Source organism: Hyla sarda, chromosome 7 (assembly GCF_029499605.1).
Source record: "Hyla sarda isolate aHylSar1 chromosome 7, aHylSar1.hap1, whole genome shotgun sequence".
Taxonomy (NCBI): Eukaryota; Metazoa; Chordata; class Amphibia; order Anura; family Hylidae; genus Hyla; species Hyla sarda.
The window spans coordinates 161,720,971-161,733,469 of record NC_079195.1 but is presented as its reverse complement, the minus strand read 5'-3'; the positions used below and the strand labels follow the sequence as shown (position 1 = coordinate 161,733,469).

The window sequence follows — 12,499 nt, the reverse complement described above, 5'->3', positions numbered from 1 at the left end:
CCTTCGTCGGGATACGTGATGTGGATGAAATGGCCTATACTTATAGGAGGACATGAATCTGATGTTTAACCCTATGTTTACTCCCCTGGATAGGTAAGTCCTTTGATTTGTATATGGTTCAGCGCTGGAGTTTCATGTTAAAGATGTGGGTACTACGATATTTGTTATTGCAATGTTTTTGTTAGGATAAAAAGCCGAACAGTTCCATTCCTTCATTAAGACCAAATGGGGCCATGGAATTTAAGTTAAAAATCCATTTGCTTTCTGATCTGGATAATTGTGGAATAAAATTTCCCCCTCGCCAGTGTGGGGCAATTTTGTGGCCTGGAAAAAATTGCCCCACACTGGCGAGGGGGAAATTTTATTGCACAATTATCCAGATCAGAAAGCAAGTGGATTTTTAACTTAAATTCCATGGCCCCATTTGGTCTTAATGAAGAAATGGAACTGTTCGGCTTTTTATCCTAACAAAAACATTGCAATAACAAATATCATAGTACCCACATCTTTAACATGAAACTCCAGCGCTGAACCATATGCAAATCAAAGGACTTACCTATCCAGGGGAGTAAACATAGGGTTAAACATCAGATCCACGTCCTCCTATAAGTATAAGCCATTTCATCCACATCACGTATCCCGACGAAGGAAATTCGAAAGTTTCCGAAACGCGTCGATAGTTTTGTGGACTCTCCGTGCCCCCATAGTGACGTCACTATCAGTTACTCACAACATCGAGTCACTTACCACGAGGACGGAAGCAGGTTGAGACGCTACAGGCCGGAGCGTTCTCCCGCTATCCCTGTTTTGAGGACCATCACCCCGAATAAGCGACGTCCCTGACTAGCAACGGACATCAGGTACCTATTTCTATTACAACGCTTTTATTTTGCCTGAATCTGAGGAACCTCTCTCTTTTTTATTACAATTTGCAGCGCTGGAGCACCCTCTAAACGGGCCCACTGTGGAAGGACTTATCATCTTGTACTCCTAGAAAGTGCCGCAATACAATTACATTCTCCAATAATATACCACATATTCTAATATAGGTACTTGCACTGCTACTATCCATTTTATTATTTATCATAACCACTCGTTTATTTGCTAAAACAACTCTGTTGTGCTCATATTCCAGAGGACCGCTGCTTCAGTTCAGTACCACACTACTCATTGCAAGGTAGGACATGGTTCCATTTAGTTCATCTCATTATTGCTATTTTTCCTAGCGCGTACTCCTATTTCTTCTAGATTTGTAAATTACTTCTATTAAAAAATCTTAATCCTTTCAGTACTTATGAGCTTCTGAAGTTAAAGTTGTTCTTTTCTGTCTAAGTGTTCTCTGATGACACGTGTCTCGGGAACCGCCCAGTTTAGAAGAGGTTTACTATGGGGATTTGCTTCTAAACTGGGCGTTTCCCGAGACGCGTGTCATCAGAGATTACTTAGACAGAAAAGAACAACCTTAACTTCAGAAGCTCATAAGTACTGAAAGGATTAAGATTTTTTTTATACAAGTAATTTACAAATCTGTTTAACTTTCTGGAGCCAGTTCATATATATATATAAAAAAAAAAGTTTTTTCCTGGAATACCCCTTTAATGTTGGATTTAGTTTGAAATTCTCTCATTTCGTCAGACAGACTTGAATCCGAATCCGTTGTGCCATAATGTTGTTTCCTTCTTCTCAGGCGGTTTTTAAGTTTCTGTACCTTTTTTTAGCACTCCATTCAAAGATATGTCCTTTTCCGTAATAGAGTTTATCTCGAACGAATTTATCTCCTTTTTTTTTTTTGTCCTTGACTTCGGCTTGGACTATTATTAATCTTTTATCGAGCTTCTTTGAAAAAAGACAAACTGTTCCTCTGTGTAGCGTTTTCTCAGTTCCGTTTTTGTGCGGCATAATTCAGATGTAACGCTTTCATATTCAGATTCATTCCTTTTTAAGATCATACACATCAGGTTAAATGCATGGTCTAGATGAGCCTCTCTCCATTGTTGTATAAATGGAGTATCATCCATAAATTGGGCTGGATCTTTGCAGCACCTCAGACCTCTAGGTTCACGTATACCCTCTTTATAGGAGTTTAGGGAGTTAATGGTCCAAAAAAGGCCTACCTCCTTCTCCGTTAGATTAACCACTCTGTTCTCCAACGTTTTAATGCTTATCACTTGTAGTTCATCCTTCTCCTCGCAGGAGATGAAGAAAGCACCCGCATTTTTGCGCCCCATTTTTAAAGCTCTTTCTGTGTCTTGTTGTGTACGGAGGGCTTAGTATGGAGTTTCTGGATGTGAAGGTGGGAGTTGTGGAAAATAAGATTGTTACATCTAATTACAGGAAGCCCACCGCTATAAACTCCCTCCTTCACTACCAGAGCTTTCACCCTCCTCATGTAAAAAGGGCTATTCCTTATGGTCAGGTTGTTCGCATCAGAAGAAACAACAGCAAAGATGCGTCTTTTGAGTTACAAGCAAACGAGTTGACCAGTAGGCTAAAAGCACAGTGTGACCTGTTCCCTCAGGGTCTCGCCATGAGGCTGAGAGGGTCTAGAGCCGAGGTACTTTTGTGCCTCGGGGAGTGGTGACCCTGAGGTGCCGAAACTCACTGGGAGTATTGACTCACTGAGTTGAAGCACGGGCACCATAATCTCTTCACCTTGTGGCACTCACCTCTTGATTCCCGGCTTTCTGGCTAGGATCAGAGAAATTTTTATAGATCCGGCCGGATGTCCGGGCAGTATATCTGCACACATTCACTTATTTATTTCTTTTTGTCTCACTGCGTCTCTTTTTGCGTGTTGTGTGTTCACGGGATTTGTCAGGATGCGGTAGCCCTTCTGGGTTTCCCTCCTGGCGGTCTAGGGGAGGTGTGTGTGGCCATTAGGTTCCGCACCTCCCTGCAAACACCCCAGGTACACCTGCTTTGGCAGGGTACCTACCGTTATCGGCTCTGCGGACAGATACATTGGCTAACGCCAAGGGGGATGCCGGGAGCATTTGTGGTCCCATAGTAGCTTCGGCGAAAAGGGACATCGAACCTGGAACCTCGCAGGTACCTTTTGGTCCGGAGGCGAAGGGTAAGGTTTGTTGGGGGGCCTCTCTCCTATCAGAGAAGGGCTTGCGATAGACCGCATCCTTTGTGCACGTTTTTTTAGTGTAACACGTTTGCACTTTTTCTTGCACTTTGGGTGATTTGAGAGCACGTTCCTCGGTTTTAAAAAAAAATGTAAAAAAATAGAGTTGACCAGTAGGCTGAAAATGGAACTTTATTATTTAAATTTTTTATGTCCCTTTAGGGGACTATTTATAGCAATCACTAGATTGCTATTACTTTTCAGTGCTATGCATATGCTCTTGCAGTCACTTCATGTACAGGATGTAAATGTAAGCATTAGGGGGTTGAGTGGGAGGTAGCAGACCTTATGAGACACAGGAGTTGGGTGGGAGGTAGCGGACAGCAATTGTAGACAATAGTCAAGTATATTCTTTCTGCGGAGTCTGCAGAGAAATGCATCGTCATCTATGAGACGGCACATTTCCGAGAAATCCTTGTGCCCGCTGGTTAATTAAATGTGTCGAATTTCCGCAACTGTTTTTGTGTGGACATTCTACACATTTTCCACCTGTGTGAAGATAGCCATAGAGGTTGAGTATGTAGTTTTACCTAGGAAAAATCTCACATACCAGCAGTCCGTACCCATGGATGCAGGATTAGTCCCGTTCACTGGAGTGAATTGCGTTCTGGATCCCTGATGGTGGCATGTTGATTTTTCTTTCTGCATAGGGGGCGGTAGCATGGATTCCAATTGAAAAATTACGTGATGTAGTTTGGACGTAGAATTTATGTATACTTTTATTTTATCAATTTATTAATATTTATAGCGGCAACATATACCACAGCAAAGTACAGAGATTATATATCAAGGTATATTTAATCATTTTAATAAAGGATCTGCTATTTCTGTGGATATTTCTGGCTTGTTTCTTACAGTGCCATCACTTTTTTTCTAGGTTTTCTGCCAGGATGATGCTGTCTCTCCGACACTTACTGCGCTCATCCCTCCCCTCAGCCACACCCGCTGTTTCCTTTAGATTTAACTCTACAGCACCTGAACAGGTAAGTTCTAGACTGATCCATATAACCAATTACATTACAGGAAGATTTGTATTGTAAACTTGACTTGCTGCTTTCTGTAAGGTGGTTTTTGAGAATGTTCCTTTTAAGGGCAGATAAAAACTGCTTTATGCTCATTCTGTTTGAGCCACCTATTGTTAGCCAATGATGGGCATGGCATTTTACACAAAACAAATACCATACAAAAAAGGAATCTGGAAGGCAAAAAGGAAAAAATATCCCCATGAGGTAGAAGCCAGTTTTTCTCATTTTAGAAAAAAAAATACCTTCCTGATTCTCCTCTGGCAATCAGTATAAACCCCTCAATCAATGGCCCTTCTTTAAATTCTAGTGACAAGATATTACATAACTTGTAATATTATAACACTCCAGAAATGCATCCAGGCCCCTCTTTTATTGAGTTCACCGTGACCACTTCCTCTGGTAGAACGTTCCATAGCCTCACTGCTCTTACAGTAAAGAACCCCAATCTGTGCTTGTCTAGAAACTTTTCTCTAGGCCAGTTGTCTCCAAATTAAGGCCCTTCAGATGTTGCCACTATGCCTGCAGATGTAGTTTTGCAACATCTGGAGGGCCACAGTTTTTAGAGGATGCTCCCTTGGTATAGATAAAGTCCTTGGTATAAATAGAGCATGGGAAAGATTTTTGTACTGCCTCCTGATATATTTATACATAGTTATAAGCTGTCTTTTTTTTTTTTCCCCCTAAACTAAATTTTGATAATCTGTCTGGGTACCATGGTCCTTTCATTCCATTTATTACCATGGTTGCTCCACTATGTATTTGTTGTACACTAGACCCCAAAACTGCTCAAAATGGGCCTCATTTATTAAAACTGTCTTAAAGAAAAACCTGTGGGGGAGGGGGGTATTTATTAAAAATGGTGTAGGTAAACTATTTTTCTACGCTTTTTAATCTGTGTGGCAGTAGCGTGCACGCACACCAAATGTAATAAATGGATACATGGCATGTGATAAATATTGTGCTTGTACACATTTTATTGAAAAAACACTTTAGTACACTACTTTTGTATAAGAGATTCTAAAGCGCAGGCAGAAGAAAGACTAGCCCAGTTAGTGAAAAAAGGGGACAAGACATATATAAATGAGATATATACATACCGTATTTTTCGCCGTATAAGACGCACTTTTTCTTCCCCAAAACGTGGGGGGGAAAGTTGGTGCGTCTTATACGGCGAATATACGCCCAAGGCTGTTGCGGGCGAGAGCGGGAAGTCAGCTGTAAGTACAGAGGCTGCGGCGGTGCGGTACAGCGCTGACTACCCGCTCCCCACCCGCAGCAGCCTCATGACCGCCGGTGAATTTTTCACCTCACACCGGCTATGTTTATTGCCCTATGCCTGGAACATACAGTTCCGGGTGCCGGGCAAGTGAATTACTAATAACTGTATACTAAAAACCAGGGGGCCTCCAGCTGTTCTGAAACTACAACTACCAGCATGCCCGGACCGGCAAAGGCTGTCTGGGCATGCTGGTAGTTGTAGTTTCACAACAGCTGGAGGCCCCCTGGTTTTTAATATACAGTATTAGTTTTTACCTGCTCTGGCCGGACCCCGCCTGCAGCCGCACACAGGAGCCGGCCCGGGCAGATAAAATCATAGGTTTTCCTATGCCGGACATCCCTATGTCCCGAAAAATCTTTTCGGGACATAAGGCTGTCCGCGGGTCACTCACCATTCCCCGGCCGATGCGCGTCCTCCTCCGGTCCTCCTGCGGTCTTCCTGCGATCCTCTGCCTCTCTATGGTTGTACGCACGGGACCTCAGTGACGTCCCGTGCGTACAACCATAGAGGCGCCGGAGGACCGGAGGAAGACGCACGCCGACCGGGGCCTGGTGAGTGACCGGCAGTGTGTAATCTTCAGCGTTCCGGTCACCGCTCCTCCGGTCCCGGCACCTACTGCTATGGTCCATAGGCCATAGCAGTAGATGTGACACTGGGCCAGAGGAGCAGTGACCGGATCACTGTGGGGGCAGCACACAGAGATACAGCCTCCAGCCATACACTGTATATGGCTGGAAGCTGTATGTCTGTGGGGGGGAGTTGCCTACTATTGCGGGGGAACTATACTGCCAGCCATTGTGGGGGAACTATACTGCCAGCCATTGTGGGGGAACTATACTGCCAACCATTGTGGGGGAACTATACTGCCAACCATTGTGGGGGAACTATACTGCCAACCATTGTGGGGGAACTATACTGCCAACCATTGTGGGGGAACTATACTGCCAACCATTGTGGGGGAACTATACTGCCAACCATTGTGGGGGAACTATACTGCCAACCATTGTGGGGGAACTATACTGCCAACCATTGTGGAGGGTGGGGAGCTGCCTACCATTTTGGAGGGGGGGGAGCTGCCTACCATTGTGGGGGAACTATACTGCCAACTATTGTGGGGGGGAGCTGCCAGTGCCTACCATTGTGGGGGAACTATACTGCCAACTATTGTGGGGAAACTATACTGCCAACCATTGTGGGGGGGAGGGGGGAGGAGCTGCCTACCATTGTGGGGGAACTATACTGCCAACCATTGTGGGGGGGAGGGGGGAGGAGCTGCCTACCATTGTGGGGGAACTATACTGCCAACTATTGTGGGGGAACTATACTGCCAATCATTGTGGGGGGGAGGGGGAAGGAGCTGCCTACTGTTGTGGGGGAACTATACTGCCAACTATTGTGGGGGGAGGGGGGGAGGAGCTGCCTACCATTGTGGGGGAACTATACTGCCAACTATTGTGGGGGAACTATACTGCCAACTATTGTGGGGGAACTATACTGATATAAAATATTTTACTACAGTATTTGGTTCAGAATCTTTTTTTTCTAGATTTTCCTCCTTTAAAATTGGGTGCGTCTTATATGCCGGAACGTCTTATATGGCGAAAAATACGGTATATATAAATGAAAAACGAAAATAATAATAATAATAATAATAAAAAAACAAAAAATAATAAAATTAAAAACAAAGAAAGGAAGGTATGTGGAAGAGGATAAATCACCAGCTGGCTCCCTTAATGAAAATGCCTGTTCAGTTTTTACTGAATAAAATAAAGGAAAAGAACCTTAGTTAGGGAAGAAGACTAATGAATCTTTTGATGCATGTGTCTTTACAGTAGAAGAGGTTCTAAGTCGGCCGTCTAAGTTAAGACAAATAAATCACAGGGGCCTGATGGGATACACCCAAACTTATTGGTTTTACCTTAATGACCGGGCTTAATTTTTTTAAATCTGGCCTGTTTCTCTTTAAGTGGTAATACCTCTGACTTGCTTTTACTTAGCAACGCGATTCTGAGAGTTTTTTCGTGGCATGTTGTACTTTATAATAGTGGTATATCTTTGTTGATTCATGCAGCATTTTTTGTGAAAAACTCCAAAATATTTAGAAAAATTTGAAAATTTCTGGCATGGTTTTTTTATTTTATGGCATTCACTGTATGGTAAAAAAAATGTTATTTTTATTCTGTGGGTCGGTATGGTCTTGATACCCAATTTATATAGCTTTTTTATGTTCTTTTCCCTTTTCTCAACAAAATCCTTTTTTTTTTTTGTGTGGGATAAAAACATTTTATTGTGAAAGTCATTACGGACATGGCAATACCTATTATGTATAGTTTTGGGTATATATTTTTTGGGGTGATTTAATAAAGGGTTTTATGGGAAAAGGGGCATTTATTTATTTTTTTACAATTTATTATATTTTTTTTTAAACTTATTTTTTTTACTTTTCAACTTTTACAGGTTATATACTTCGCTGCAGTACATCTGTGCTACAGCACAGTATAACTGTCAATATAAACGAACATGCAGCCTGTGCGATCCAGCTTATGGCTGGACCTCACAGACTGCCGTACTAGGCAGACAGGAGGCCATCAGTTGGCCTCCTGCTGCCATGGACACCAATGGGATCCCGCAATCACATCATGGGTTCGCCGTTGGTGAACAAAGGGAGCCCCTCCCCCGTCGATTCCGTTATCAGGACTGATCACAGCATCTATGGGGTTAATGCTGCTGAGACCAGTTTCGGGTTGACAGCCGGGTCCCGACGGCGATCTCCTGCAGCGCATCGAGCTGGGCAGGATATCACGATGACGTATGCATCTGTCCAGTTGCTAACATGTCCTAGGGTGGGAAGGGGTTAAAAGAGCTTAGCGGTGTACTAGCAAAAACCGTTAACAGATTTATTTTACCAATCTGTGGTAACTGGAGTCATCCCAGAAGATTGGATATTAGCAAATGTCGTGCCCATTCACAATAAAGGTAGTAGGGAGAAATCGGGCAACTATAGGTCACTAAAGCTGACAACAATAGTGAGGAAATTAACGGAAACCCTACTAAAGGATAGGATTGTGGAATATCTAAAATCCCATGGATTGCAAGATGAAAAACAACATGGGTTTACTTAAAATCTTAAGAGATCATTTCAAGCTAATGTTATTGATTTTATTTTATTTTTTATTAGGTGACTAAAATAATAGATGGTGGAGGTGCAGTAGACATTGCTAAATTTCAGTAAGGCTTTTGACACTGTCCCACACAGAGGACTAATCAATATTGTTGAATGGATTAGGCATTGGCTGAGGAACAGAAAACAGTGGGTTGTAGTTAACCCCTTAAGGACTCAGGGTTTTTCCGTTTTTGCACTTTCGTTTTTTCCTCCTTACCTTTTAAAAATCATAACCCTTTCAATTTTCCACCTAAAAATCCATATTATGGCTTATTTTTTGCGTCGCCAATTCTACTTTGCAGTGACATTAGTCATTTTACCCAAAAATGCACGGCGAAACGGAAAAAAAAATCATTGTGCGACAAAATTGAAAAAAAAACGCCATTTTGTAACTTTTGGGGGCTTCCGTTTCTACGCAGTGCATATTTTGGTAAAAATTACACCTTATCATTATTCTGTAGGTCCATACGGTTAAAATGATACCCTACTTATATAGGTTTGATTTTGTCGCACTTCTGGAAAAAATCATAACTACATGCAGGAAAATTTATACGTTTAAAAATGTCATGTTTTGACCCCTATAACTTTTTTATTTTTCCACGTACAGGGCGGTATGAGGACTCATTTTTTGCGCCGTGATCTGAAGTTTTTATCTGTATGATTTTTGTTTTGATCGGACTTTTTGATCACTTTTTATTTATTTTTTAATGTTATAAAAAGTGACCAAAATACGCTTTTTTGGACTTTGGAATTTTTTTGCGCGTACGCCATTGACCGTACGGCTTAATTAATGATATATTTTTATAGTTCGGACATTTACGCACGCGGTGATACCACATATGTTTATTTTTTTTTTTTTTACACTGTTTTATTTTTTTTATGGGAAAAGGGGAGTGATTCAAACTTTTATTAGGGAAGGGGTTAAATGACCTTTATTAACACTTTTTTAAAACTTTTTTTTTGCAGTGTTATAGGTCCCATAGGGACCTATAACACTGCACACACTGATCTCCTATGCTGATCACTGGCGTGTATTAACACGCCTGTGATCAGCATTATCGGCGCTTGACTGCTCCTGCCTGGATCTCAGGCACGGAGCAGTCATTCGTCGATCGGACACCGGGAAGGCAGATAAGGGCCCCAGGTAAGGGCCCTCCCGGTGTCCGGTCAGCTGTTCGGGACGCCGCGATTTCACCGCGGCGGTCCCGAACAGCCCGACTGAGCAGCCGGGTCACTTTCAGTTTCACTTTAGAAGCGGCGGTCAGCTTTGACCGCCGCTTCTAAAGGGTTAATACCGCACATCGCTGCGATCGGCGATGTGTGGTATTAGCCGCAGGTCCCGGCCGTTGATTGGCGCCGGGACCGACGCGATATGATGCGGGATCGCGGCGCGATCCCGCTTCATATCGGGGGAGCCGGCGCAGGACGTAAATATACGTCCTGCGTCATTAAGGGGTTAATGGAGAATATTCAGAGCAAGGTCTTGTTACCAGTGGGGTCCCTCAGGGATCTGTACTGGGCACATTTATTAGTGATATTGCAGAAGGGCTTGATAGTAAGGCGTTTTTATTTTTTTTTTTTGATGTTGATACAATACAATAATGATTTGTAACAAGGTTAATAGAAAAGGATTTATGTAATTTAGAAGAATGGCCAGAACTCTGGTAACTGAAATTTTATGTGGATCAGTGAAGGATAATACACCTTGTGCACAAAAACCCAAGGGCAAAATATAGAATATTTGATTACAGTCCTAACCTCAGTATCTGAGGAAAGGGATTTAAAGTTCATTATTTCAAAATAAGTTAGGCAGACAATGTCATAGAGCAGCAGGAAATGCTAGCAGAATGCTTGGGTGTATAGGGAGAGGCATTAGCAGTAGAGAGAAGTGCTCATGCCGCTGTATAGAACACTGGTGAGACCTCACTTGGAGTATTGTGCGCAGTACTGGAGACAGTCTCTCAAGAAGGATATAGATAATTTTGGGTAGAGTTAAGAGAAGAGCTACTAAACTAGTACATGGATTGCAGGATAAAACTTACCAGGGAAGGTTAAAGGACCTTAACATGTATAGGTTGGATGAAAGACTAGACAGAGGGGATATGATAGAAACTTTTAAATACATAATGGTAAAGGAGGAGAGCATATTTAAAAGTAGAAAAACTACCACAAGAGGACATTGTTTTAAATTAGAGGGGCAAAGGTTTAAAAGTAATACCAGGAAGTATTACTTTACTGAGAGAGTAGTGGATGCATGGAATAGCCTTCCTGCAGAAGTGGTCGCTGCAAATACAGTGAAGGAGTTTAAACATGCATGGGATAAGCATAAGGCTATCCTTCATATAAGATAGGGCCAGGGACTATTCATAGCATTCAGATTACTGGGCAGACTAGATGGGCCAAATGGTTCTTATCTGCCGACACATTCTATGTTTCTATACTTAACTGAGAGTGTAGTGGATGCATAGAATAGACTTCCTGTAGAAGTGGAAGCTGCAAATACAGTAAAGGAGTTTTAACCCCTAGCCGCAGAAACCGTCTTTAGATGGCGTGGTAGGGGTATGAAGCAAGCTCAAGAGCTGAGCTGGCTTCATGCCCGCTTGGACCCAGCTGCAATAAGCAGCCAGGACCCGTGACTAATACCAGACATTGCTGATCAGGCCAATGTGCAACATTAACCCAAATCTAGTGCCGGTAGCTGATCAGGACACCTGCAGTGAAATTGTGCAGTCGCGATTAGCTGTACGATGGAGGGAAGTCTATTAATTGCTTCTCTGCCGTCCAGTCGGCGCTCCTTTGCTGAAGCAAGCCATGGCAGGCAGTAGCAATGGAGTGCCAATAACACTGATCAATGTTGTTCTATGGAACAGCATTGTTCCTTATTTGCAATCTGATGATTATAAACTGTAGACAAGACTTATATTTTTGCGGAATGCAGAAATTCAGCATCAAACATTCTACAGCAGAAAGTCTGATGTGTGAATGGCCTTGCAAATTCCCATTAAAGTGAATGGGCAATAAATTTCTTCGGAATTTACTCTTCATACAGCAGAAGGTCGGTGGAGGTCTCGCCCTTAGACCCCAACTGATTAAAACTTTTGACATTTCTGCATGACGTGAATTTTTTTTACATTTTTTTTATAAAGTAATGCTTATAACTTACTGTCAATCTAAATTCCATGGTCCTTTTCCAGTGACAATAGACTCATCTTGGGCAACGCACAGCTGTTCTCTGGATATAAGTGCTCTTGAAGGGGTACTCCGATGAAAACCTTTTTTCTTTTAAATCAACTGGCTCTGGAAAGTTAAACAGATTTGTAAATTACTTCTATTAAAAAATCTTAATCCTTCCTGTACTTATTATCTGCTGAATACTACAGAGGAAATTATTTTCTTTTTGGAATGCTCTCTGCTGACGTTATTATTATAATAATAATAATAGTAAGTCTTCATTTATTTATTGTTGTCCTTAGTGGGATTTGAACCCAAGGCCTTGCAGTGCTAACCACTAAGCCACCATGCTGCCCTTAGCATACATCTGCTATGCACGGTTGCTAAAATGGACAGAGATGTCAGCAGAGAGCACTGTGCTCGTGATGTCATCAGTGTTCCAAAAAGAAAGGAATTTCCTCTGTAGCATTCAGCAGCTAATAAGTACTGGAAGGATTAAGATTTTTTTAATAGAAGTCATTTACAAATATGTTTACCTTTCTGGCACCAGTTGATTTAAAAGAAAAAAAGGTTTTCACCAGAGTACCCCTTTAATGCATACTACCCTTAAGCATCAGGGGCAGATCGCTGGAGACAGCATATTAGAAATAACCGTATTTCACATAACTAAACTACCTTAGGTTACAGGGGTGAATGGCATATGTAGCTTGTGATAGGGTTAGCCTATTGAA

General features: G+C 42.2%; 1 protein-coding gene across 3 annotated transcripts in view; it reads left to right on the top strand.

The window, feature by feature from the left end:
• NDUFV1 (NADH:ubiquinone oxidoreductase core subunit V1) overlaps positions 1-12,499 on the top strand; it is a 75,937-nt gene that overhangs the window by 42,263 nt on the left and 21,175 nt on the right. For 2 of the 3 annotated variants that reach the window (XM_056531145.1, XM_056531146.1), the window contains exon 2: positions 4,008-4,113. In XM_056531145.1, the coding sequence (XP_056387120.1) occupies positions 4,021-4,113 (93 nt within the window). In that variant the 5' untranslated portion in view covers positions 4,008-4,020. Of the gene's footprint in view, positions 1-3,903; positions 3,922-4,007; positions 4,114-12,499 lie in introns of those variants that run through there. The other variant, XM_056531148.1, reaches the window with a different exon arrangement.